At 42.9% G+C, this 26,884-nt stretch overlaps 1 protein-coding gene across 1 annotated transcript in view; it reads right to left on the minus strand.

The window, feature by feature from the left end:
- The window catches only part of ITPR3 (inositol 1,4,5-trisphosphate receptor type 3), a 467,836-nt gene that overhangs the window by 224,161 nt on the left and 216,791 nt on the right, over positions 1–26,884 (minus strand). The window contains exons 10-11 of the mRNA XM_069238858.1: positions 11,365–11,421; positions 10,056–10,198 (exon numbers count right to left, since the gene is read on the minus strand). Of these exons, the coding sequence (XP_069094959.1) occupies positions 10,056–10,198; positions 11,365–11,421 (200 nt within the window). The remainder of the gene's footprint in view (positions 1–10,055; positions 10,199–11,364; positions 11,422–26,884) is intronic.

Genomic DNA, 26,884 nt, shown 5'->3' on the forward strand with positions numbered 1-26,884 from the left:
TTTGGCGGCAAGGCCGGAGAAAATAATGAGGAAAACAAGGAGGAGTCACTGGCCAGTCAGGACAGCCCCTAAGGCGTCCTGAGCTGAAGTGACTCTAACTTTTAGAAATCCTCCATCTTGCAGATGGAGGATTCCCCCAATAGGGTTAGGATTGTGACCCCCTCCCCTTGGGAGGAGGCACAAAGAGGGTGTACCCACCCTCAGGGCTAGTAGCCATTGGCTACTAACCCCCAGACCTAAACACGCCCTTAAATTTAGTATTTAAGGGCTACCCTGAACCCTAGAAAATTAGATTCCTGCAACTACAAGAAGAAGGACTGCCTAGCTGAAAACCCCTGCAGAGGAAGACCAGAAGACGACAACTGCCTTGGCTCCAGAAACTCACCGGCCTGTCTCCTGCCTTCCAAAGATCCTGCTCCAGCGACGCCTTCCAAAGGGACCAGCGACCTCGACATCCTCTGAGGACTGCCCCTGCTTCGAAAAGACAAGAAACTCCCGAGGACAGCGGACCTGCTCCAAGAAAAGCTGCAACTTTGTTTCCAGCAGCTTTAAAAGAACCCTGCAAGCTCCCCGCAAGAAGCGTGAGACTTGCAACACTGCACCCGGCGACCCCGACTCGGCTGGTGGCGATCCAACACCTCAGGAGGGACCCCAGGACTACTCTGATACTGTGAGTACCAAAACCTGTCCCCCCTGAGCCCCCACAGCGCCGCCTGCAGAGGGAATCCCGAGGCTTCCCCTGACCGCGACTCTTTGAACCTAAAGTCCCGACGCCTGGGAGAGACCCTGCACCCGCAGCCCCCAGGACCTGAAGGACCGGACTTTCACTGGAGAAGTGACCCCCAGGAGTCCCTCTCCCTTGCCCAAGTGGAGGTTTCCCCGAGGAATCCCCCCCTTGCCTGCCTGCAGCGCTGAAGAGATCCCGAGATCTCTCATAGACTAACATTGAAAACCCGACGCTTGTTTCTACACCGCACCCGGCCGCCCCCGCGCTGCTGAGGGTGAAATTTCTGTGTGGACTTGTGTCCCCCCCGGTGCCCTACAAAACCCCCCTGGTCTGCCCTCCGAAGACGCGGGTACTTACCTGCAAGCAGACCGGAACCGGGGCACCCCCTTCTCTCCATTCTAGCCTATGTGTTTTGGGCACCACTTTGAACTCTGCACCTGACCGGCCCTGAGCTGCTGGTGTGGTGACTTTGGGGTTGCTCTGAACCCCCAACGGTGGGCTACCTTGGACCAAGAACTAAGCCCTGTAAGTGTCTTACTTACCTGGTTAACCTAACAAAAACTTACCTCCCCCAGGAACTGTGAAAATTGCACTGTGTCCACTTTTGAAATAGCTATTTGCCAATAACTTGAAAAGTATACATGCAATTTTGATGATTTGAAGTTCCTAAAGTACTTACCTGCAATACCTTTCGAATGAGATATTACATGTAGAATTTGAACCTGTGGTTCTTAAAATAAACTAAGAAAAGATATTTTTCTATACAAAAACCTGTTGGCTGGATTTGTCTCTGAGTGTGTGTACCTCATTTATTGACTATGTGTATGTACAACAAATGCTTAACACTACTCCTTGGATAAGCCTACTGCTCGACCACACTACCACAAAATAGAGCATTAGTATTATCTATTTTTACCACTATTTTACCTCTAAGGGGAACCCTTGGACTCTGTGCATGCTATTCCTTACTTTGAAATAGCACATACAGAGCCAACTTCCTACAATGACTCCATACGAAACATAGGTCAAAATGCCATCAACACCAACGATAAGTGAACCCACAAAAATAATTTTTGGATTATTGTGAAATAATCAAACTGGTACCACTAGCAATGAGCCAGTAGGGCCTTTTATAATTCATTGTATGTAGACTCTAATATGTTTCAACCACCACCCTTGTTCGATCTCTTGAGCACCAGGCACTTTTTTGCTCTTCTTCTTAAACATTAAGGGGCAGATTTAAAAGCCACTTTTGCACTGCCTTAGCATCATTTCTTTTACGCGAAGGCGGCACTAAGGTGGCCTTTTCCCTGCACCATATTTACAAAGTGGTGCAATGCATGCATTGCGCCACTCTGTAACCCTTTGTGCCACAGTATGCATGTGCCATGCATAGTGTATGCAAAGCAGTCATTCAGGCCCAAGGAGGCCCACAAATAAGGCACAATGAAATCTACAAGATTTCATTTCACTTTTTTTGGCGTCATTTTTAACGCTTGCTAGAAGCAGGAGTTAAAAGGACACACTCATTATAATCAATGGGCCTCATTGCACTTTGCTCCACTTAGGTAAAAAAAAAATTACGCTAGTGGAGCAAAGCGCCACAAAAGCATAAAAAATGTTGATGCGATTGTTCCTAATACCACTAAGGTGCGCCATATTATGAATATGATGCACACATGGTGGCGTTAGGGAGGCACGGGGAGCAAGAAAAGTGGCACTGCATTGGATGCAGCATCCACTTTTCTATAATTTGGCCCTAAATATGGCAATGTATTTTTCTTGAGTTCTGGAACTGATTATTCGAATTGAGGGTTCTACATATGTGTCTTTTCATTTTTTGGATTTTCATGCATAATTTTTTTTTTTTTAAGTTTTCTTACATTCATTTCATTGTGATTTTTATGTTTGGAAACAATCTTGTGTTCTAGTTTTGTACTGTGGTAAATTTTAGGCAGTTATTGGGTGGTCACTGTTACAAATAAACAGGGATGTAGCTTCAAAGAGGTGCACTTGGGGTATTACATCCATCTATTAAATGTGTTTTCTGTTAACAGTGGCGTGCAGGTGCTTTTAGTCGGGTGTAGTGATATGTCTGTAGTATTTCACCAGGAATGTTGCATATACATAGACAAAAACGCATAAAAAGTCATCAAAAATATTGGTTAGTTCATAAAATCTTGTGTTTTCTTTCTTAGTACTCCTACCAATCTGAAATCCTATCCCCTTCCACTGCCAAGTAGGCCCCTCCCAGGCACCCCGCTGGTCGTATATGTATTTAAACATAATATGCTAGCCTGATTGTCGGAAAATCTGAAGCTCACACTCTCCAATTTTACTGACCAAGCTACGCCCCTTCAAATAAAGAACCTTCGGGAAAAACTATGTTAAATGTAGAACATTTGTACAATTTCTTCGGGATGTCGTCATTGGAACAACTCGAAAGGGTTCAAATCTAGTTTAGTGTCTCAATTTTGCAGTCAGCATTTGGAGATTCAAGGACTTTCTTAAATTCTCATTAGGAAAATAACATTTCCACTACAAGCAAGCGTGCGTGGCTAGGATCAGAGGAAATATGTGTTCCACTATTCTTCCGGACAATTACAACAAGATCATTTGTCGCATTCTAGAATGTATTGGCTGTTCCACATTTATTCTGTTTTTCAACCTGAACTACTGGTTATTTTGGTAATCCGACTACTCCCCACAGAACACATTGTGGATTTTTATTTTGTAGGCATGTCCTGGAGATACAATTCTAACTGCATTTGTAGCATTCATCCACTAGAGAGCAGGCAAAGACTAGAATCTGAAATATACATCACAGGACGCAACTGCTCAGATAATATTGCCAATTAGGGAGAGTAATTTGTCGGCCAGACAAAAGAGCGTGCTTAATGAACGGCAGAGATTACTGGCTTTGGTTGAGGAACAAACAGAGGACTTCCTCATATCAACATATCAAATAAAAAATATAGTCATCAACAAGATCAATTGAGATTATTTGGAGCAAAAGCAACAAGTGGTATCAAAAATATTATTGTTTCAAGTAAAGCAGTACCCCATTTTGCCTTCCCTTATCCAAGACCTATAGTATCAAACGGTATCTTAACATTGCAATCCGCTGCCACTGGTCCAACGTTAACAGGTTACCTCGAATCACATTTAAACTGTGATGGAAGAGGATTTGAAAAAGGGGGTGGGAGGTACTTATTTCCTAAAAAAGAAATCCTTCAATATTGTTGAATACATTATAGTCACAACCCATGGTCTTACGAATCATTTTTCATTTTCATGAATAGGGTAATGCTCCATAGCTGTGGATTAGAAGGGTAAATTTAGGTGGAACACAATTTCTCACAGATCATAAGAAAAATTTTCCACAATTTGCAACGCTATAACAGCACTTTCAGCGCATCATCACCATCCAAAGTCAACGATCAGCTATAGAATGCAACAGTTCTGTGAAATCAGTACAGCTTTTTTTTTTATCAACACATGTCGTTTTACCCACAATGCATGCTTCTTCAGGGAACAGGGTCTTCTTGGATTGAGGCTGAGATCTCAACATCGCATGACAAGCCAGGCCTAAAGTCAAACTTTTAGAATTTCTAGATCTGAAAACTTGAGACTTGGGGTCTGGCCACTAAAAACTACTACTGGAGTAATTTACAGATTGTGAGACAAGGTATTTTATCCCAAATGCGACAGAGTACACTGCCTGCCAAACAGACAGTTTGCCCACTCCATAACCCCCTTTAGGTAAGAAGGACCTTTAGCTTTCAATCGGAAGATCCCCATTGGCTCAGATGACAGAAAGCTTCATCTCATCAGGTGAAGGGAATTACACAGCATTGATCTCTAAATTTGAAGCACAGTAGTCCGTCAGGATGGCGGATGTAATGTCCACTGCACCCTGGCCTACAGAGTACTGCTAAACTCTAGATCTACACCTAAGTCATTCAGAATTTACTATACATTTACCCTCTCAGGCCTCTCTGGACCAAAGGTGACTATTAGTCAGAAGGGATGGGAAAAAATGAGAATAACGTATAGGAAATGAGCTTTGGTTATATAATGAGTTACAATGGCCCTCATTACGAGTCTGGCGGTCCTTGGACTGCCAGACTCAGGGTGGTGGTCTTACTGCCGTCAGGCCGGCGGTAAAGAACGCCATATTATGACTTCGGCGGTTTGGCCAATGTCAAACTGCTGAAACTCCACCCATACCGCAAAGGCAGTTGGAACACCAGGCAAGAGGCCGGAGGTGAGCACCTCTGGCCCGGCAGTAGCCGTAATACTGCCATCTGTGTTATGACTCTGCAGACCGCCAGCATTTTCCACAGGAATCTCCATTCCTGTCAACGGCAGACACCCCCCCACATGACCACACACCTACATTCATGCACCCCCACTCACCAACGCTTTTGCTTACATACACCCCCACACACTTGCACCCAAACACGTACTCAGATACACCCATTCACTTGCACACACGCACTCAGACACATACACTCGCACACACGCACTCAAACAGACACATACACTCGCACTCAAACAGACCTCCCTTTCCCCCTCCGCATTCACACAAATATACACGCACTCACACACACTCACAACACCCCTCTCCCCCCTTGGCATACACTCACTCACAAACACACACATAGACACCTCCTCCATCCCCCGCATTCATACACACATGCAGACCCCACACACATCCATACTAACACCCCCACCTGCTCTCACACTGACATATACACCCCCCCACTCACACATGTGCACCCCCTCTGCATTCATGCACACCCCCACCCCCTCCACGCACGCATACATTCACACCCCATCCGCACACTTCCATACAAACACCCCCACTGACTCCACGCAGACACCCCACCCACTTGCACGCATACACACATGCACCCCCACTCGCTCGCAGAGTTGCACACATGCACCCCACTCTCATGCATCCCAATACACACACCTATTCACCCAACACACTTCCTCCCCTCCACTTCCATTCAGACACACACACACCCTCCACGCACACATACATACACACATGCACTCATGCACACCCACAGCGCTACACATACACACACACACAACACACATGCACATAACACCCCTCTCCCCCTTTCGGACGGTCCATCTACCTGTCTCGGCGAGGCACTCGTCCGGGAGGAGATGGGTCTCGGTGTTTCCACTGCCAGCACCACACCACTGTTCAGGTAACCGCTGTGCCATATTATGTTTCGTAATACGTCAGGCGGTGTCCTGTTGGCGTGGCGGTGCTGGCAGTGGAAATGCCTCTCTTCTGCCGTCGGCCAGGCCGACGGTGTTGGATTTCCGTAAACAGGTGGAAATTCGACATAATTCGTAATGTGGCAGCCTTTGGACTGCCAACATTGGCGGTCTTCTGGCGTCCGTGCCTTTGGCGGTCTTGTGTAAAGACTGCCAAAGTCGTAATGAGGGCCTAAGTATGCAGTGCTCAAAACTGGGGACTTATACACAGACTCTGAGTCAGTAGGTGTGAAATCATGAATAATGGGGCTAGGTTTCTAGGACTAGAACTTTGTGCCCTTGTGTCAGACATTAGGAGCTGTAGGTACGGCACATAGGGTTTGAGTTGGGCTATAGATGTTTATTCTCCAAGTACAGAGGTATGGGGCCAGCAATGTACAGCCTCGGAGGAATTCCACGCATATGATCCCAGGCCTCACTATCAGCTACAATGAATACTGACTTCCTTTTCTGAACTACAGTCCAGTACAGACACAGGCCATGTCCCATGTTCTTGCCAATGACTCTGAGATGAGACACCCACACCTTCAGTACCTACTCTCACATAAGTGCACATTACTGCTGATGGATAATTCCAGTGATCAAGTCTGAGTGTGTTAAATATGTTTCCTATTTAAATGTGAATGTTGAGCCTCCTCTTACATGAACACCTGCACTCCGAATTTCACCTTTTCCCTTTTTACATAGTAATTTAGTGATTGAAGTGTCTAGATTGTATCTCATGAGTTTCTCAAAAAGAAATGACCATTAAAACATGACATCTTCCTCAGCAGTCCCTCATTCATTCTGGCAACACATTTAAAACAATATTATCTTTGTATAAAACTGCCTTGGATGTCAGCGAACATCCTTCAATGTAGCTTTTCCAAAATATAAATGCTTCCTATTTAATCCTTCCAATATCATGTAATGAAACCCTCTACCTCTGATTCCCTCTTCCCACAAACTATCTCCAGGTGAATAAACCTATCTACCCAGTACTTTAAATAAATCTTCGTAATGGTCTTCCCTCATTTGAACCTCCTCGGTTACTGAGTCTATTGTGAACAATATTGCTCTTTCTATTTTTGATGAACTTGCTCTTTTGCAGTCAAATAATCTAAAATCCCACTGCTCAACCTCTTGTTTCACCAAAGACACTAGAATAGAAAATCAAACACTTCTCAATGCCTTGAAAAATACTGCAGAAAATGTTGCACACAATAACTTCCTAAACTCTTAAAACTACTAGAAAAGCATTCACAGTAACCATCATTCGTGTGATATCCTTCGTCTTGGAGAATCATAGTAACTCAGTTCTTACTCCAGCCCCAGAGAATATTCTCAAGTACACTAAAATTGCTTCTTTCCCTCTTCTGCACCCTTCCTCCTACAGTGCCAAGCAAAGCCCTCTGTTTTCACCAATTACTTCACAGTCAAGATTGACAAAATCTGGGATGAGATATCTATTACTTGCATTACATCCTCTAACAATTCCCCGGTATCTCCCAAACACAATCTTGACTGTTCTCACATCCCAGACATATTTTGATCTTTTAACTCTAGTGCCCAGTATGAATTTTGCCTCTTATTCCATCCTACTTTAGCTCCTATGCAATTTTCAGACATGTTTACAAACCATGCCTGCTTATAACTGACCTCTTCTGTACCTCAAGTGTGCTTCCTACTAGAAATTTAAGCTGATGTACACCTACTGCTTCTCAAAGCATCTTTCTTTTGATGTTAGCAACCTCAGCAACTGCAGAACGGTCACTGAACTACCTTATCCCAGCAAAGGCACTGAACCCTCCTGATTATGCAAAACAAAATTACTCTACTGCCATCACCATTCCTACTAATCTGGATTTAGTGTTAGTCTATCACTAAGATAGCCAGCTTCCAGGTAATTTATTCTCCATACTAAGTAGTGAGTCATCCTCCTTTTCTCTACAACTGTGCTCCTGTCGCATGCTTTCAAGAGGCATGTTGTTTTTGTTGGACTTTTCCAGTTTGTCCAGATAGATTCTCCACCACCCATATTCCCTCCCCAATTGACATGGAGAACCACAGAATTCAATGTCATCACTTTTCAACATGTACATGGAACAGTGAGAAAACTCTTTGGACAGAAATCTAAATATATCAATACTCTATTGTACTTGTGACATTCCAACTGTACTTCACATTCGAAACAACATTATCTTGGTAATAAAACTGCCTTGGATGTCAGCAAACATCCTTAAATGTAACTTTTCCAAAACCTAAATACTTCCTATTTAATCACTCCATCCCTTACAACTCCTATTTTGTAATGGATCCATGTGGCTTTCTTCTATGCCTCACCTAAAATCCTGTCATATTATGTCAAATTATTGTGCATACCACTTGCTCCCCACCTCAATTTCAGAGCCTTTATTGAGAAAACCTATTTAATTTCTTCTTCGTCCAACTCACACTTCTTGGAAAAATAAAATCCTTATTCCCTCCATTGGTGTTCCTTTCCATAGTCTAAGCCACTGTTGATCGCCAAACTTAATGATTGTAACCCTATACTACCTGATATTGACAACTGTTCTCTCTTCTCCCAAAACAGTTGTCACAACCCCCCGCCTCCGAGTGGATCATTACGGGACTCTAGAAATGTAACCACTACTCAGAAACTTTGAAAATTCATAACTGTCATCCAATGAAGGCTCTGATTGCACTCAAACTCCTGTTTCTACTTCATGACCATAAGACTTCAAAACCCTCACTACACATCATCCACACTTAATCCTGGCAGCTGCCCAAAGAACTTGCAGTGCAGACTCTCTCTGTCTTTCAAATACTCGTTTCAAGACAGCAAAAATGTCTTTCAGCTGCTGACCCAAAACCCAGGAACTTTATCCTTCCTATGCCAAAACTCTGAAACTGCCTAATTCCAGGCAGCTACCTGATGTCAGATCCCAGAAAAAAACACCTGTTCTATCAACAACATCACTCACCCAAATTAACTATCATCTGTCAGGCCTCTTTCTCATCTACACACTCTTAATTCCATTGCTTTATTTTAAATGATCTTTTATTTTATGTTTAAAATGCTCCAGTTTCTCAGAATAAACAGTGTTGCATAAAATGTCCAACCTAATTCATAGATGATGAAATAAATTAAGCTTGAAATAGGATCACATTGCAGTTTTGGTATACAGGGAGCCAAACTTGTGGGGTGGCAGAAACCTTATGTACAACAGCAACCCTCCCACCAAACTTAGACTTCCACTGCACTGTGGTGGGAAAATTGTCATAGCTGCTCCTACTGACATGACAGAAGCAACTGAGTGAAAATGTAAGCTTGCTTGGTCACCATCTTCTTATTTTAAAGAAACAAACACCCAGCATTCCACCCATCGCTTTTTTGCTTCTGAAATGAGGCATCAATCAGTTTCTAGCTGATGCCCCTTTATCACCACACTATAAATGAACCTTTAGTTTATAAGAAGCACAAGGGGGACATTAAATGTTTAGGAAGGTTTGAAAGGGGTCACAAGTGTGGGTGAAGGAGGCATAGAGCCTCAATTAAAGTCTGGCGAGTTGCTTGCCAGATCAGTGGCCTCCGTTCCCCTATTGGAAATTTAGAGATCCCACATGGCTGGCAGGGGTCTTTGTGCTTTCACCACTGAACTCACTGAAGGTTCTGATGTTCTACTAAATGATTGCCATATTTGATGCACCTTCTTAGAAAAGTATTTTATTGTGCAGGAACAAAGTCACAAAGCAGGAGTTTGTACTTCTTGCAGGAAAAGATAACAATGGCTTCCTCCCCACTCAAAGGGACCATAGCGCGATGCCCCTCACCTGATCAGCAGGGTTCCCCTCGGCAGTCCTGGGAAGGGAAAAAGAGTGACCTGACAACCCTGTGACAGATGTCAAAGGTTTCAGATACCAGGGTCAGCGGAAACTCTGCTGTCAGAAACTATGGGGCTCAGGAGTTTTCCGTTTGTTGGAGAGTAGCGCATCCACGCATTCACTGAGGCGTGATTGTTTTAGTCATGATATCTACATGTGGATTTACCTGGGAACAAAGGAGTCCGTCTTCTGTAGCGTAGTGGGGTCAAGTTCAAAAAGAGATGCAATATCATTGCCATGAGGAACCGCCACAAGCCGGTATTTTATCATCTCTCCTGCATTCCTTCGGTTGGCACGTGCTATGGCAGCCTGAAAAGAAGACCAAAGCACCATTAGATGCAGACATCATTCCCTGTGACTAGTTGAGACACTCATGGTCACATTGGTGCTACTGCATCAAGAAAGTAGAGTCAATAATGCCAACGTCCATTTTGGGGGAAATCACTTCATAGTGATAGGAAAGTCTATAAAATCACATGGAGTGTTAGTTGGGAAATGACTTTTTTAAGATACAGGCTACAACTGTATCGCCATCTTCACAGGTCATGAACACGTCTCCCAGAAGAAATCAAATTAAGACAAACCACTTTTCACACATTTTGATGTAGATTTGTGCTTGGTAAGCAAGGCTAATGAGATAAATAAAATATGACAGTGTAGAGAGTCTTCTATATGAACGCAAATATTTTTTTAGCAAAAACAGGGTGACAAAGACGCATTAAGAGAGACATATGCAGAGTACATGGAAGAGAAAAAAAAAGCATTACAGACAGTGAGCAATATCGATAGTGAGTGAGAGACTGAACTGAATTAGAGAAAAAAGCAGAAGGGAAAAGTAGCTCTCACAGAATGCAATGATATTAATATACAAACAAATAGAGAAGGATTCAGGCAGCAACTTAGAAAAGTGAAGGAACTGCAGAGACAACAAAGAATTGATATGGAGTAAATGCTGGCAGAGTAATGGCCCATGGAGTCACAGGCAAATTACAAGGCAGAGGACGGAGAACGACAGAGGAATGAGAAAAACTGCAACGTTGGTAGTCATTGCTTAGCTTTGGAAAGTTTCTACTTTTTTGTGCAGGTAGTGCACACATACAGGAAGGTGCATTGCACTCAAGGAATCCTGTCATGGTAAATATTGCATTCTGGACTTCCTTTTGTGATATAATGCTCTTCTTGTGCATCCACTTCTAATACCTTACTCTAAGACAGTCCGAAGGACCCAAAGTTTATTTTAGGCCCACCCTAAAGAACATAAAAGTGAAGAAAAGATATGCATGGACATTTGAAATAAGAATCTCGAGATTCACTGAGGAGGGTGATTGAGAAAACAATAAAAATCACTGAAACAAGTTCAGGGTTCTAGACAAGGGTATAAAGGACAGAGACCTAGAGTACAACACAGAGTAATCTGCGCCTACCCAATGCATGGAACAATTTACATGGCCCAGTAAAGATGTCACATCACTCACCGCAGACACGGATCCAGACTTTGACTCTGGAGCATCACCTTTGTAAGTTGGGTTCTCCTAGAAAGGAAGCAAAGCAGAGATTAGATTACCACATCCCATCTGTGAGGGACTTGTGATATACGGATAATAAAACCATCTTGGCTAAAGGTCCATCCTCTGCGATATAGACCAAACAGTCAGGTATTTTAGCATAAGGGCATAGTTCAAGCCATTTGCTGTATAGTAGGCTATTCTCCCATATTGCCAGGATTGGCATACTTCACAAGAGAACTTGTGCTATCAAGCATGATTAAATATGGCTAAGCATTCACCAAGGGTGAACGAGCACCAACGAAGGCGAGGTAAGCACCCACGCAGTGAGAGGGTACGCATCCACAAAGGGTGGACCTGCATCAACAAAAGTAGTAAAGGGGACAAGGGACAAACAAGCATGTGACCAGCATCCAGAAAGGGTGTAGCAAGACATTTAAATGTATCTGATATGTTACATAAAATACAGGCCTGATTGTATACCACCATGAACTCTGTGAGGTGCAAGCTTAGGGCTTAGAAAGTAGGTTGATCTGTATGAATGGTGCAGGTAATACACATAGGCATAATTTTAACAAACTCATGCTAAGACAGCAGAGAAAGAAAATGTAAATTGTCTGGTGTTCATGAATATAGCGCTAACATTTAACCACATGGAGAGATCACACTGTTTCATGTTGTAAAAAGAAGGAAGAAAAGTAACGGTAAGCTTCTGTGTAACAAGGAGGAGCTGACCCCTCCTCACTCCATAGAAAACAATGCTTAAGAAATGTACATAAGGTGCTGGTGCAGGGGCATGTTGGACACACGGCAAATTGCTGGACGGGATGCTGAAATACATAGCTGTGACTTCAGGTCGGATAGCTCAATAACCTATGTAAGGAGGCATTACATGATTTGTAACATTATGAAGAACTTTTACAACTATGCTGTTTGGAGGCTGGCGTATAAACTGGGTAGGTTTTAAACGATTGACTAGGTATCTGCGATTAAATAAGCCTGGAACTTATTTAACAATTAAACTAATTTGTATAGTTATTGCTTTTTATATTACTAACAATCATTCTAATACACATGATTTGTAAACAAACAGTGTACATGAAATAATCATGCATTGTTTAATACAATTGCTGTACGTACTTATTTTGCAGTCTAGGGTGGGGCTTTGCAAATGCCACCTGCAGAGGAGAGATTGGGTGACAGGTTTGTCTGACTCCTAATACTCTTTTTCCACCACAGCATAACCCAGTAGGAGAGGGGTGGAAGATGCCTGCCAGTTCTCCTTTTCTCTGAAAATTACACTTAGCATTTGGGGCTTAGGAGATCTAAGTGGGCGTGGCCCCAATAATTTATGGGTAACATGACATGACACCCAGCATGGGACCTGGCCCCTGATGCCCCAGCACTCCAAAGATCAGTCAGGCACATAAATGTATCGGGAAGGACCGGAGTCTCCTTCTCCAACTGAGGTTTGTTGAGATCCTAACAGTTACAAAGGATGTGCCCCACCAGCTGGGCTGCCTGTACGTCCAAGCTTTAATGTGGCCCTATCTCAAGTTTAATTTAGTTAATCATTTATTAATTCAGTTAGAAATTTTATGCAGAACTGTTTCTTCTGAGAAATGTAAAAGAAAAGAAAAAGCAATTTAAAACAGGAAATATAATTGACAATGTATGGATGAAATAGAGCCCTAATCGATTAGAGTAAACGTAGGGGGAGTGATGTCATTGGTAGAAGGGGAGGAGTTTGTCTGGGATCTGGCATTAGGTGGCCAGTACGATTCTGTGTCTTTTGAAACAAGGGCAGGAAAAGAAATAGAGGTAGAAATAGAAACAATAGTTAAACCAGAGAGCGTGCGCCCTACCCTTGTAGTCCAACTGATAGCAAGGAAATTCCCATTAACCAGGTGTGAAATCCATGTATTGGGTGGTGCAGACTCAGTGTGTACCGCTGATATATCATATTCATGGACTGAAACAGAAGAACTAGATGTATCAGGGATGTTCACATGATATGCAATAACAGAGCTTTCCCCGTGTTACAATCCAGTCGGATTTACTGCTGTGCTGTAAACAAACATACAACATGTGAACCTGTTTCAAGGGAGCCTACCATATATAACACAAACAGTAAGCATGGGACCTTTACCTTTCCCTGCATTGGCTACATACATAGCTCACCGAAAGGGTTTGGCTACCCAGAGGAGAAACTAGGGAAATGTTGCCAGAGGTTGTAGTGATATACACTTTCTATTACAGCAGGGGGCACTGAGGTCACAGATACTATCCATAAACATACACTTGCTCAAGCCACTTCCATTAACCCAGTGGGAATAAACTAAATAAAATTAAAAAGTGTGGTGTTGCTCAGCTACAAAAAATGAAAAAGGCAATTGTTGGTGGATTATCCACAATCAACTCTGCAGTTTAAACATTGAATAACGAACATGTGCCTTCCAACGGGGATTATGCTTCATCCACTGCAATGCCAATAACGGGGGAGCACATTTGGAAGCCTCTCTCCTGGCTTTCTCTCTGTAGCTGTGTTCCCTGAGCTACTAAGACAGTTGTGGAGGGTGAAGTAGACTGCACCAAGAAGTATGAAGTTGTTAGACAACATGGATTTTATAGCTGGAATAATTGTAGGTATTGTTGAAAGGGGCGCAGTTCTGCTGGCTATGAACCAAAGATGTGCCATGACTCTACAAGATCAGAAGGAAGTGGAATTAGCAAACATTTTTTCTCAAGTTTATGTCTCAATTAGAAGAGACACCCTGGGAAGAAAATGTCAGAAACCCAATTAAAATCTAAGTTGGAGAATGAAGCGAACTCAAAAGAAAAGAAAAAAGGATACACGGCGATTTCATGGATATGGTTTCGGAAATCAAATTTCAATATCATAAGAACAAGGGGGAGTATAACTTGTGCGATAGGAATGAAATTAAGATTTAGGAGAGATGTAAATCGTGTGAAGAGCAGTATTCTCGTTCTTCACAGAATCATGGAGATGGGAGCCTGGAAACATAAAAAAGGTCCTAACTATTCCCAGGAACTTTTCAAAGCATATTTACAATCATAGGACAACAAATACAATGAAGCAATAACAACAGATCCTAGTCAGACAGGGTTCACCAACATACTATACAATGACGGCCTAACTTGCATTTACCTCCATTTCTGCTCTTACACAGAGGAGTGTTTTGTTCCAATAGAGACAGTTCTCATGGCAATGAAAATAGCTATCATGAAAGAGAGCCCCCTGCACAAGGCAAGGAACCGATTGCTAGTAAAGTAAGCACACCAAAGTCTAGAACCTTAAAAGTGTCCTAGGTGCAATGCGCTGGGAGCCAAACCAGTTTAGATGTTCAGTTTCAGTATTATTCAATACTAAAAACATTGAAATTACTTGAATGTAAATAAGCAATCCCATCAACACCATCAATGACAACATCAAATGGTCATCACACAGTCTTTGTACAGATGGATTGGCATAAGCTGCTGTAGAAGGCACAAAATAATGATCCTCCGCTGCCTGGGCAGCAGTAAAAGGACTGTCTAAGGATGCAGAATTTAAAATAAAGCATATCCAAGTACTTAGGTGATTCAACTGCACAAATTTCCAAATTGAATACATTCATTTGGGCACTTCAAATAACACATTTTTCGGTAGCTAAACTGATTGTTTCCGACTCCTCGTTTTTTCGCACAGGTACGAAGTAGATTTAAAACTTTGGGAATAAAATGGTTACAAAGACCTTTGGGGAAAGATGATAACAGCAAAGCAGTTCTAGGCATGGATAGATGCCTTCAAAAGATAACGTAAAAGCTGGATGTACAACACATGCAAAACCACCAAAGTGAGAGAATTCACTCAAAAGGCAATTCTGCTGATAATAAAGCTGCAAAATCAAGTTGCAAAGTAGCAACAGTTACCGAATCACAAACTAAGATGGACCCTAAAACACACTCAGCAATAAAATCATCATATTAAAAAGACAGCCACGTCTGTGGCCTTCCCATTTAAGTACACTGCCTCTGGAACAGGATAAGCTCAATTGGTCATGATACCAGGACTGGGTAAAATGAATTGACTAGGGCCGATTTAAGCAGTACATGAAGGGGTTGACTCAGCACATGCAGGAGACACAGCAAGTTCGTTCAGGACAGTGAAACCAATCAAAATCCATCTCACAAAAGCAGCACAACCATCTCAATAATTTACATCAATCATGTCAATCTGCTCAAACCAAGAAAAAAAAAAAAAATATATATATATATATATTTTCTTTTTCTTTTTTTAAATGGGAGGTTCCTACGTTAGCTTTATGTCGCTATGTCCATAGCACCAAGTCACAGCTCATGCAGTGGCAAAGGACTTGTTGTAATTAGTGGTGATAGGTAGACAGTGTACATTTCACTCAGCACAAGGGCCCGGGTTTACTTTTAAAGTATGAGTAAAGTCGCGCACTGAGGTAGGAGAGCACCCTTAATTCTCACATCCAATTAGGCCCAGCCCAAACAGGGTTACAGAGAGAGCCAGTGGAATAGTCAAAAAATGCTTGACTACATAACAGTACATTGGTTAATAACTAAATACATAACAAGCTTTATAAAATGTGCCAAGATACGCTTTAGGAAATGTTGTGTGTGTGCCATAACTTCGGGGGAGAGGAAAGTCCTCATGGTCAGTCACACCATTATCTGTTACAGGGTTTGCTCACACCCGACAAAGCTTCAGTGAAGAGCAAGCAGTTACAGCCGCACCAAAGTCTGCTCTTATTGGCTGGTTATCCAAGGTCACATAAGGTCATGAATACAGCAGTAAAGCCACGGACACCACGGAAACAACACTTGAAGCTGAAAGCGTGTGAGGGGAGTAGGAGGATGGTTGTTCCGCGTTCTCTACCACCCCAAACCCAAGCTGATTCATTCAACTACTTATATATGGTAGACCTAACATAAACCAACTGTGGTAATTATTTCTATTATTATAACAATTGTAATTGTACTTCAATTAGAGTTGATGCAATTATAATCTTAATTGTAATTGTACTCCAACAATAGGTGTTGTAATGTTGTCTGTTGATTTCAACTCTGTTTATAGTAGCAGTGCTCAGAAAAACCTCCCACGATTTTAAACTCTGAGCAGTCATTTTGGAGAACTGAGGTTATAAAAGCCAAGCTCTTCGTGCCATACTTAGCGAGGCAAAATGAACATATCAAGTGTGGAGCAGATTACAAAGTGAGAAAGAAAAGCTGGCATATCTAAGGAATACGTCTTTGTCCTGTGGGGACATCTGCTGGCAGTTTGTGAGAAGGTAGTGCTGCTTGCCTCACAAAACAATTAGTTGAACACTGAGGCCCATATTTATACTTTTTGACGCACGACTGCGCCAACGCAGTTGTGCGTCAAAAATTTTACCACCAACTAACGCCATTCCAAAGCGCCATGCGGGCTCCTTATTTATTGAATGGCGTTAGCCGGCGCTGCGGACTGGTGTGCGTAAAAAAAAATGACTCACACCAGGCAGCGCCGGCGTAGGAGAAAATGGAGCTTGGGCGTCAAAAAATGGGGCAAGTCAGGTCTGAGGCAAAATTTTGGCCTCAACCCGATTTGCGCCATTTTTTTTTTACGCCCAACCCCATTGAAATGACTCCTGTCTTAGCAAAGACAGAAGTCATGCCCCCTTGCCCAATGGCCATGCCCAGGGGACTTATGTCCCCTGGGCATGGTCATTGGGCATAGTGGCATGTAGGGGGGCACAAATCAGGCCCCCCTATGCCACAAAAAAATTACGAAAAAAATACTTACCTGAACTTACCTTTCCTTCCCTGGGATGGGTCCCTCTATCCTTGGGTGTCCTCCTGGGGTGGGCAAGGGTGGCAGGGGGTGTCCCTGGGGGCATGGGAGGGCACCTCTGGGCTCCTTCTGAGCCCACAGGTCCCGTAACGCCTGCCCTGACCTAGGCGTTAAAAAACGGTGCCCATCAGGCTGGGTGCCGTTTTTTAAGGCCTGCCCCCTCCTGTGCGTCAAAATGACGTCACAGTATAAATAAGGCGCACAGGCCTTAAAGTCATTTTTTGGAAGGGAACGCCTACCTTGCATATAATTAACGCAAGGCTGGTTCCCCCTTCTAAAAAATGACACACATGGTGGAACTTTGACGCCCACGGGGTCAGACGTCAAAGTATAAATATGGGGCAGTGTTTGCGCCGATTGTGCGTCAAAAATTTTGACGCACATTCGGCGCAAAGAGAGTATAAATATGCCCCTGAATTTTATCTACAAGGAATCAAAATCAGAACCATCAAAGTTTAAGACACTGTTCTGCACATTAGAAACACGTTGCTGGAAAAAACTGTTTGACTAAATGCTTGAGGTTTGAGGTGGATCTAACTATTAAAACCACTTCAAAGACATGGTACAAGGACCTCAATTGAGGATAGTTTATGAGATGTATGTGAAATTAAGCAGGAAACAAGAAAGAAAGCAGAAGCCTGGACAACCAATATTTGCTGTGAAGTACATAGCAAAGTATAAACGTAACATAACTGAGGGCGAAGTGCTGCTTTAAAACGCACAAGGTGATTATGTACAAAGAGAATATCTGTTTCGTGGAAAAGGCGATTGAAGCACTTCAAAATAATGATGCTCTCGTAAATGTATTTCAGGCTGATAGCTCTTTTCTCATGAGAATTTCAGGCACATGCCCACCGCATTCAGTTCTACAGTAAGTCCGGGATTGAAAACTTAACACGAAAAAGTTCAGATACATAAAAAAAAGTCACACGAAGGTGGTTGTAGTGCGGCCGGGAAAATCCCAGCATGAAAAATGTGGAAAGAAATCAGAGGAGAATGTTAAAAAAGAAAGAAACTGAACCTATGCGTGTATTGTGGTCAATCTGGCCGTAAGGTGCAAGGGGAGGCCATATGTTCTAGACTAGTATTTGCTAAATCACAAGCTTTGCTAGACTGCAGTCAAGGACGATTAGGAAGACTGCAACGTTCACTGTATCACGAGGCCCATTTATCAAGAGGTTTCAAGTATAGGATTTTAAAGCATTGGCAGGAAGTTGCCAAGGGCACCCCCACCCCCTCTATTTGACTCGTCTATTCTAATTCTCTATGTAAACATCTCTCCTCTCTGCCCATTGTTACCTCTCTTTCTGTCAAAAACGGTGTCATGCTAAGGATTTTAGGGGTCTCGGGCAAGCATAGTTTAACTGGTTTTGTAGGTCCTCATTAAAATGTAACATATAATTTAGTGTTGTTTGACATCACGTGAGCTTGAAATGGTTAATAAAAGTATTTTTTTTCATACAGAGCCCCCCACCCCAATTTTTTTTTGCTTAGGCCCCCAAAATCCTTAAGATGACACTGGAGAGTCAGCTGTCCTGGTGAACCCCAGCGATCATTAGCTTCCCCTATTACGCACAGTTAAGCACACCCGGGGAAGGCAGGGACAAGGTAGCAGCTTTGTTAGACTCAGGGGCTGCTGGCCATTGTGGAGCAGTTGGGGATAGAACATGTTAGAAAAAAATGTCCCGAACCGATGGAGGCAGTTGATGGCGTAGGTCGGTCTTCAGGTCCAGTGTGCCTCCACATCTGTATCATAGCAATGCAAACTATAGGAGAACGTGTAGAAACATGACAATTTGACCTAATAGGGGCCTTGCAATGAAGCTTATTTTGGAAATGAAAATGGTTAATGTTACATGGCCCAATAATTCAGTGGGCAGATCGATCTGTACACCTTAACTCTAACCCCAGAAGTCCCTGAGCAACCACAAAGGAAAAGCATCCAGAAGTTCCTTTTGAGTGGCAGGTTTGTGGGTGGGATTCAGAGCACTTGCAAAGTTCTGCAGCATAAGCCGTGGTCCCAGTGCTACGTAGCTAGGATTTGGAGGGGAGCAGACAAATACTTTTGCAAAAGCTCCCCTTTAGTTTGGCGTTAATAGCCACCATGAGCACAGTAAGAGAGAATTCAGTCGTCGCTGGCGATATAAACTAACGTTGGTTTAAATCTGCCTCATCGCCCCGATTCTGAAGGAGCCCCAGATCTTGTGGACCCTGCAGACAGCGGAACTGGTGCCAAGAATATCTCTTTTAATGTGCATTGCTGATTGTTTATCCTGTTCACCCACCGACCATTCAGGAGGTCGCGCCCCAGGAAACATTCAAATTAATTCAGTGAGATGAAGTCTAAACATGTCAATTTATTTTAGGGCAATTCAGCAAGTTGACAGATAAAGCTGCAGCGTGGAAGATGAAAATAAAATCACAGACGACCCATGCTTAAAAGTCGCTTGAGAAAAAGTAGATGACGATACGACTGTCAGAATAAGTATGGCTTGTCGTTTTACAAGATGTATGATCTTGGAAAGCACTAAGTAATTTTATTCACGGTGCGTCGCTTCAAGATGCTGCTTTGGGCTTGTGGTGCAGAGATTGACTGAAATAGGATGTATAATTTAGAAAATCTCAGTATCTAATCAAGGATATAGTCTCAATTACGAGACATGTGTAGTATTTCAAACCACCATGAAGGGATTGGATTAATGAGGTAATGAGTCAGACTCCAACAATTTCTAATTGTCAGATCAGACGCGGCATAACATGGGTGCTGTCTGATTTTTCTTAGCGCATACGTACAATGATTAAACATCTGTAACTGAAGCCTGTAGCCAAGTATGTAAAAATCTTCCTGGCTTGGCCAAGCACCAGGTGCACTGGTGTACTGAGTTCTGTCATTAAAACAACATCTCCTGCCAAATGACTGAGCTGCACCCTTTTGCAGGTAGGTTTGACAAGGATCATCAAGAAAAAATACCTGTGTACACAAAACTTCTAACCCACATCAAGGGCTCCTTACTTAATGGACATAATGTGTCAACATCCCACTTTATCTCCTCAACCTCCTTTTTTATGGGAGAGCGCAAAGCGCTCCGTCCATAAAGTAATCTCTCCTTGGGCTTCAAACCACGCCCAAGTCATGTCAGTCTCTTTCATTGGTTCCTGGGCTTGCTCTTTAAAATCTTCTTGCTTTCATTTGTGAAAGGCATGCATCTGTCATGTCTCTTCCGGTGGGTGTTTAGCCCACCTACACAGCACCGGTAAACTACTAGAAACATAGAGGCTCGATGTTTTGAGCCTGGTTTCTGGACTACTTTATCTGTTAATTTTCCCCGCAGCGCCATTGCGCTGTAGTTTACATAGCACAATTGTTTTTTTTGTTTTCAATTTCAGCGTGATTGCGCTGTGTTTTTTTTTCTTTTAATTTATGTGGCAAGAAAAGTTAGGTTAGGAGTTTACAACGCAAATAGCTCCAACTCGAGCAAATGCGAGCCCCGTTGTATTGAAAATGCTTGTTTAAAGATCTGACTGAAAACAAAAGTCAACATTGAACATTTTTTTGTTTATCAATGTCCAGATAGAGGATATTTATTTTTTTCATTTCCACAATACATTTTTATGTTTAATGATATGATTCTTACTGCATGATATTATTGCTTACCTTCACAAAAGCATCTGCTACACTTGAATGAAAAGGAATGGTCTTAGAAATGGCATCCTGACGAATGGCCACTTGTAATCAAGGATTTTGTGTAAGGGATATAACTAATTAAGCCAAAAGCCAGAGAAGGAGGGATGTGACAAAATTGGCGAGACAGTGCCCTTTTCAGGACTCACTATAAATGTATTTAGAAGAGCTATCTTCTGCATAATTCAATAGGAGTTATCATTACGTGCAATACTAAAGAAAAAACAATAACGAAATTACCAAATAGCTTGGTAAAAGGAACATTTACAGACATTCTAGAAACTGACAGACTCATTAATGGACAGAAACGTTTCATACATAGTCTCTACATGCTACCTTATACTGCTTCTTCTAAGAGCACATATAAATATCCAATAGAATTAGTAGCTGAGGGGACAGTGGCAGCAATAATAATTGAGAGGGGCCTGTTTACAGGAAAAGCCTACACCTCACCCTCCTGATCAGAGTGTATTCAAAGGCAAGGCTGACTTGATAATAATTCAACGTGAAACTGAATGTCATTCCTGTTGATCTAAATCTAGAGTATGTACAAACAGCTGAACCTTTAGCGAGCAATAGCCTACTCACAAAATAGATTGCGTTGGAAGTCTTCCTTCTCCCAAACTCCAGATTGTGACCTTCCAGATTGGGCTGACCTGTTCTCACCTCAGTGAACATCTACACCATAGGAGTCAGTGCTTTCTGGTCTTGACGACTGTTCGTTTGGGTCAGAGAGAAGACATGCCCTCTGAGAGTTCAAGAGCATATTGTGTATTGCCTGCGCCTGGCCTGAACAAATGGTGACAATCTCATGTGCGCTCTGAGCAGAGAGGCAGTTGTGTGACAGAAATATTGACTGAGATAAATATTGTGTCTTGAATATCTTTCACAATATGTTATTCCTATGGGCATTCGTTTTCTATTATTAACTCCTGTGGGATGATATTTTAGTAAATAATATTTAGTGCATAACATTTATGTCAGACAACACCAGGATACCACACCAGAGAGGCACCTGATGAACTGAATTTTATGCACATTATCTGAAAGAGAGCGGATTATAATGCTGTTGTGTACTGTTGTACAAACTGTTGGATAGTGTGATCTGAATGAAGGACAGGCGAAATAAACCCACTAATAATGTCTTCCTCTTTATTCTGTCATCAGATATCTGTGCTCGTAGGAGATGAGAAAGTCTTGAGATTGGTTGCAGTTCTTTGGAGATCATCATACAGGCATCTGGGTGATAAAATGCCTCGCTGTCCATGTTACTGACCTGTGATATAAAATGTATACGCCCAAGGTGTTCCATCAGCATAGAGCAAAAAGGGCAATCAAGTGAGTATCACTAGGAGAGTTTCTGCATTTGGCTGTCAAGGGATGACCATGGTGATATTTCTGTATCCTAATCTTCTCATGCATGTCCATGTGCTCTATCGATTCCTGCTTCATGTGGGAGCATAGACAGGTTGCATGTCATGTAGGCTATGGCCGTCTTGTTCATTGAGTGGTTTAGGTTGCCTAGTCCTCTTGCATAAGCTTGACACATAGGGCCTCATTACGAGGCTGGCAGTGAGACCGCCGCAGACAGGGAGGTCAGACCGCCCCATTATGACCATGGCAGAGCCACCACGGTCCAATCGCTGACACTGCCAGGCTGCCGCCAGCCTGCAGCGTGGCGGTCCTGGCGGTTTTAACTCCGCCATGGAAAGGCCGGTGGAATGGTGGCATCGGTGGTCTCTGGGGGCCCCTTCACTGCCCATTCACTTGGCATGGGCAGTGCAGGGACCCCCATGCACAGCCCCATCGCGCATTTCACTGTCCGAATTACGGACAGTGAAATGTGTGACGGGTGCTGTTGCACCCGACAAGCCACAACATTGCTGCAGCTCAATTACGAGCCAGCATCAATGTTGTGGGGAGTTTTCCACTGGGCCAGCGGGCGAAAATGCTGTTTTTGCCTGTTGGCCCAGCGAAAAACTCCTAATATGGCTCCCTTTCCACTGTCACTCACAATGCTTCTCCGTGTCCTGCCAGGATCCAAATGGTGGCTATGGTGTGATGTACTGGATGTTATGCTACTCACTTGTGCCCTTATTTTATTTTGTTTATTTATTTTATTTTAAGGCTCAGCTTGACAGTACAACCCCATCTTATGTGATCAACAAAAAAAGTGAGTTAAGCAGCTCTACTGAAAATGGGGATTTGGGTGTGCCCGAATGTTGACTCACTTGACTACAAATTTTGATATGGTAGAAGATGTGTGTTTCTGCTGAGCAAGAGTGTTTGTATTGAACCTTTTGCCTAGTGGGTAGGCTTATGCTCAAAACAACAGGACTGAGTTGGCTAGGGTGACAGTTCATTGATCACAGCTATAGGCATGATCTGGTTATTAAGAAATGTTATCACAACTGTAGTAAGTCTGACTTATTTATTGTGTAAAGCATATGTTAAAGCCAATAGTCCTTTAATGGCATATTGTCATTACATTGAATTAAAGGTTGAAAACAGGCATTTTGTAATAGGAACTCTTGCAGATAATGGCAGGCAAGTGTTTTAGTGTTGGTTATTCCCTGTGACATGCCCTTGGGGTAGAAGATTTGCACTTTGAGAACCTTTTTATGCTGTTTTATGAAAAGACTGAAAAGGTTACGAGGTCTGACCTATTTATTGTGAAAACCACATGTTAGAGCTGATTGACCTGTAGGAGTCGATTGTCATTACACTCAGATAGAGATTGTAGACATTTAGGCCCAGATTTATACTTGCTTTGCACTGAATTAGCATAATTTTGTTTACGCTAATTCAACGCAAACTTAACTCCATATTTATATTTTGACTCTAGACCCATCTAGTGTCAAAATATTGGAGTTAAGGTCATTTTTTGGATGCATGAAACCTACTAGCGTGAATGAGATGCAAGGTAGGTATTCCAGACCAAAAAATGACTCTAAGCCCATAGCGCCATACTTATTAACCCGGGCGCCCTGGTAGCTTTAAAAAATAGCGCTAGTCAGTGCTAAACTTTTTGACGCAAAACTGCGTTTGCGCAGTTTTGCCTCAAAAAGTATCAATCTGGCCCTTACTTTGTAAATATAATCTAAGAATATCCTGGGTAGCCAGACCTTTGTTTTTAGGTGCTCCCTAAGACAACCCCTGCGGGTAGATTTCAGCTTTGATAATCCTTGTTATGCTGTTTTTGGAGGAGATATATATTGTTGTCCCAGCCTTTATTTTGACATTATTTGTAATGTCACCCCTGTACTACTATGATTGGTTTGTGGGAAATCTTGTGCTCACTACAGTAAGGTTATATTTTTTATGGTGACAAACCATTTATAAAGGCTATAGGCCTGATTGGTTCATTGGGAAGCAGATTCCATTGGCCCGATCTGTGTTTATTATTATGAATAATTATGACAAAAGCAGTAGGCCTGATATTTTGTGAAAGGCATATTGGACCTTCAAGGATGGATTGTTATTACACTATGTTAAAGCATACAGATAGGTATTATGTTACATGGACTCTCACAAATAACTATAACAGGAAAGGGGTCTGGTGTTGGTTGCCCATGTGACAAAACCCTAGGGGGAGAAGGCTGAATTGAGATAATCCGAATTAGAGATTCTTAAGAAGAGTTGCATGTTGTTTTGCCATTTCTAATTTTGCACATATTTCTAATATTATGGTTGTGTACTTGATGGTTACCGTGTAGGAAAGCATATGCTCAATATAGTAGGCCTGAGCTGATTATGGTAATGAGCCAATGATAGCTCGTATAGACCTGTTTGGTTCGTAAAGAAAAGTTTTGTCAGATGCCATAGGGCTGATCTGATTATTATGAAAACATTAATAAAACAAAGGGAGCAGGCCTGACTTACGTATTGTGAAAACTACATGTTAGGGCCAATTGGTTTTTCATGTTGGATTGATAATAAATGCGATTCCCTAGGGATTACAAGTCCCCTCTCCGCCAGCTTTTGGCTGGCGGAGACGGGGTGCCGGGGGCAGCACGTGGCATGGGCAATGCAGGGGCCCCCATGGACAGCCCTCTTGCGCTTTTCACTGCCTGATTTACAGTAGTAACATATTAATCTCCTTCTTCTGGGGAGGGATCGGGTGGAACACAGGAGTTGCTCACGTCCTCCTTTATTTTATAGTTTGTATGATGTCTGGGGGCGACAGGTGCTCTGCGAAGTTGGGGAGGTGGACAGCTTTAGTTCTGTCATGCAGGGAGGGGGGAAATGGTTGGGGTACAGTTCAATGTTTACTGAGCCCCCTACTGAGCAATGTTTCTAGATTAATGGTGACTGAGCATAATATTTGGAGAGACAGATTGCGTGTCGAGACCCTGGTTTGGTTTCTCCCCTTCTTGCCCCAGGTGGAAGCTGTAATGAGAGCGGCACACCCCGGTCTCCAAGGTCCTAGGACAGACCCCATGTCCGCATCACATGATCTCGGTCCATCTGACGTCCCAGGAAATCACAATTAATCGTGATCAATCACTGGATGCACCTTCCAGGGGACGAAATGGCCTATAGGATGGATTTAAGAAACAAGCAACCAGGGGCCTACCTATAAGCACTTTAATGGGGTGTGTGGTGAGACCCCCATTTAGATTAAACTTCACAGCTGTCACAATTTCTCTATACTACACAATGTTGAAGGCCGTGGGCTGGAAGGGGAAGATGAAACTAGCAACGCCCCTTGTGGGACACAGCACCTTTGGGCAATCCGCCTCTCCAGAAGAGATTCAATAAATGGCACCTCATAGGCCTGTCTAGAGTAGGGGACCTGTGGAAGGGTGGTGAAGTAGCCCCTTTCTTAGAACTCCAAAGTGACTATCAATTAGCTCCCACAAAATTATATAGGTATATGCAGATATGTCACGCCCTGTATTAAGTGATCCTAGGGGGGAGAAACTCCCGCAATACTCTCCTCTCAAAGATAGACAGCTTGATGACTACTTAACCAAAAAGGCACTCTCCTTCACTTAAGCAAAGCTGTTAAATAACTCCCCTGATACCATAACTCACTAAAGGAGGCTTGGGGGAGGGTCCTGGGTGATATAGAGGAGGACGAATGGTCTGAAGCTCTGGCCTCTCCACTGGAGGTGGCCATACGAGCACGCTTTCTGACTTGTACACCTGAGGATCCTTCATAGAAGTTACTATGCAGCTACAACACTACGGAAACTAGGTAGACTGGGCACAGATGTGGACAAATAGGTAAATTTCATCATATGTTCTGGGACTGTCCAGTGTTGCAGAACTACTGGGCTAGAGTGGTAGCATGCATGGCAAGTGTGTGTGGGAGTGGGCTGGAGCTGGGGGCCAAGTAGTACCTTTTGTACATCTGGGGTGACACAGATCTTACCCATATGGACCACCTGTGGGTGACCCTGGGTCTGATGGTGGCCAAACCGAGCAAAGCCAGGCTCTGGGTGGTGATAGCATACCTCGTTTTGGGGAGTGGAAGAGAGATATGGACTGGTGTATGCAGGCGGAGAAGGGAGTCTTTGAAAGTAGAGAATGTCCAAATAAATGGAAGAAAGTGTGGGGAAAATGGAATGAATTTCGGGGAAATTTGTGCACTCCTGTACTGGTCACCACCTGACATGGTGGGACCCAGGACAGATAGACATGTGTATTGACAATGGGGTTATTAATGAGGAGGGAAGACAGGATGGACATGGGTAAATGTTTAATCTTTACTTGATGCATAGTGCCACTGTATTTGTGTATAACTGTGCTCATATTTTATGTCACTGATTCACAAAGTTGAATTTTGACTGAAATGCCAATAGAAAGAACTTTAAAAAAAACAATGTTGCAAAAAAGTATTATAATGCAATTGTTTGTGTACCATCTAAACATTTTAAAAAAGCCCCACTTTTGGAGAAGCTTACAAGACATTACTGATAAACAACAATCTTCCTTCTTGCTTC

The sequence above is a fragment of the Pleurodeles waltl genome, chromosome 6 (assembly GCF_031143425.1).
Source record: "Pleurodeles waltl isolate 20211129_DDA chromosome 6, aPleWal1.hap1.20221129, whole genome shotgun sequence".
Lineage (NCBI taxonomy): Eukaryota > Metazoa > Chordata > Amphibia > Caudata > Salamandridae > Pleurodeles > Pleurodeles waltl.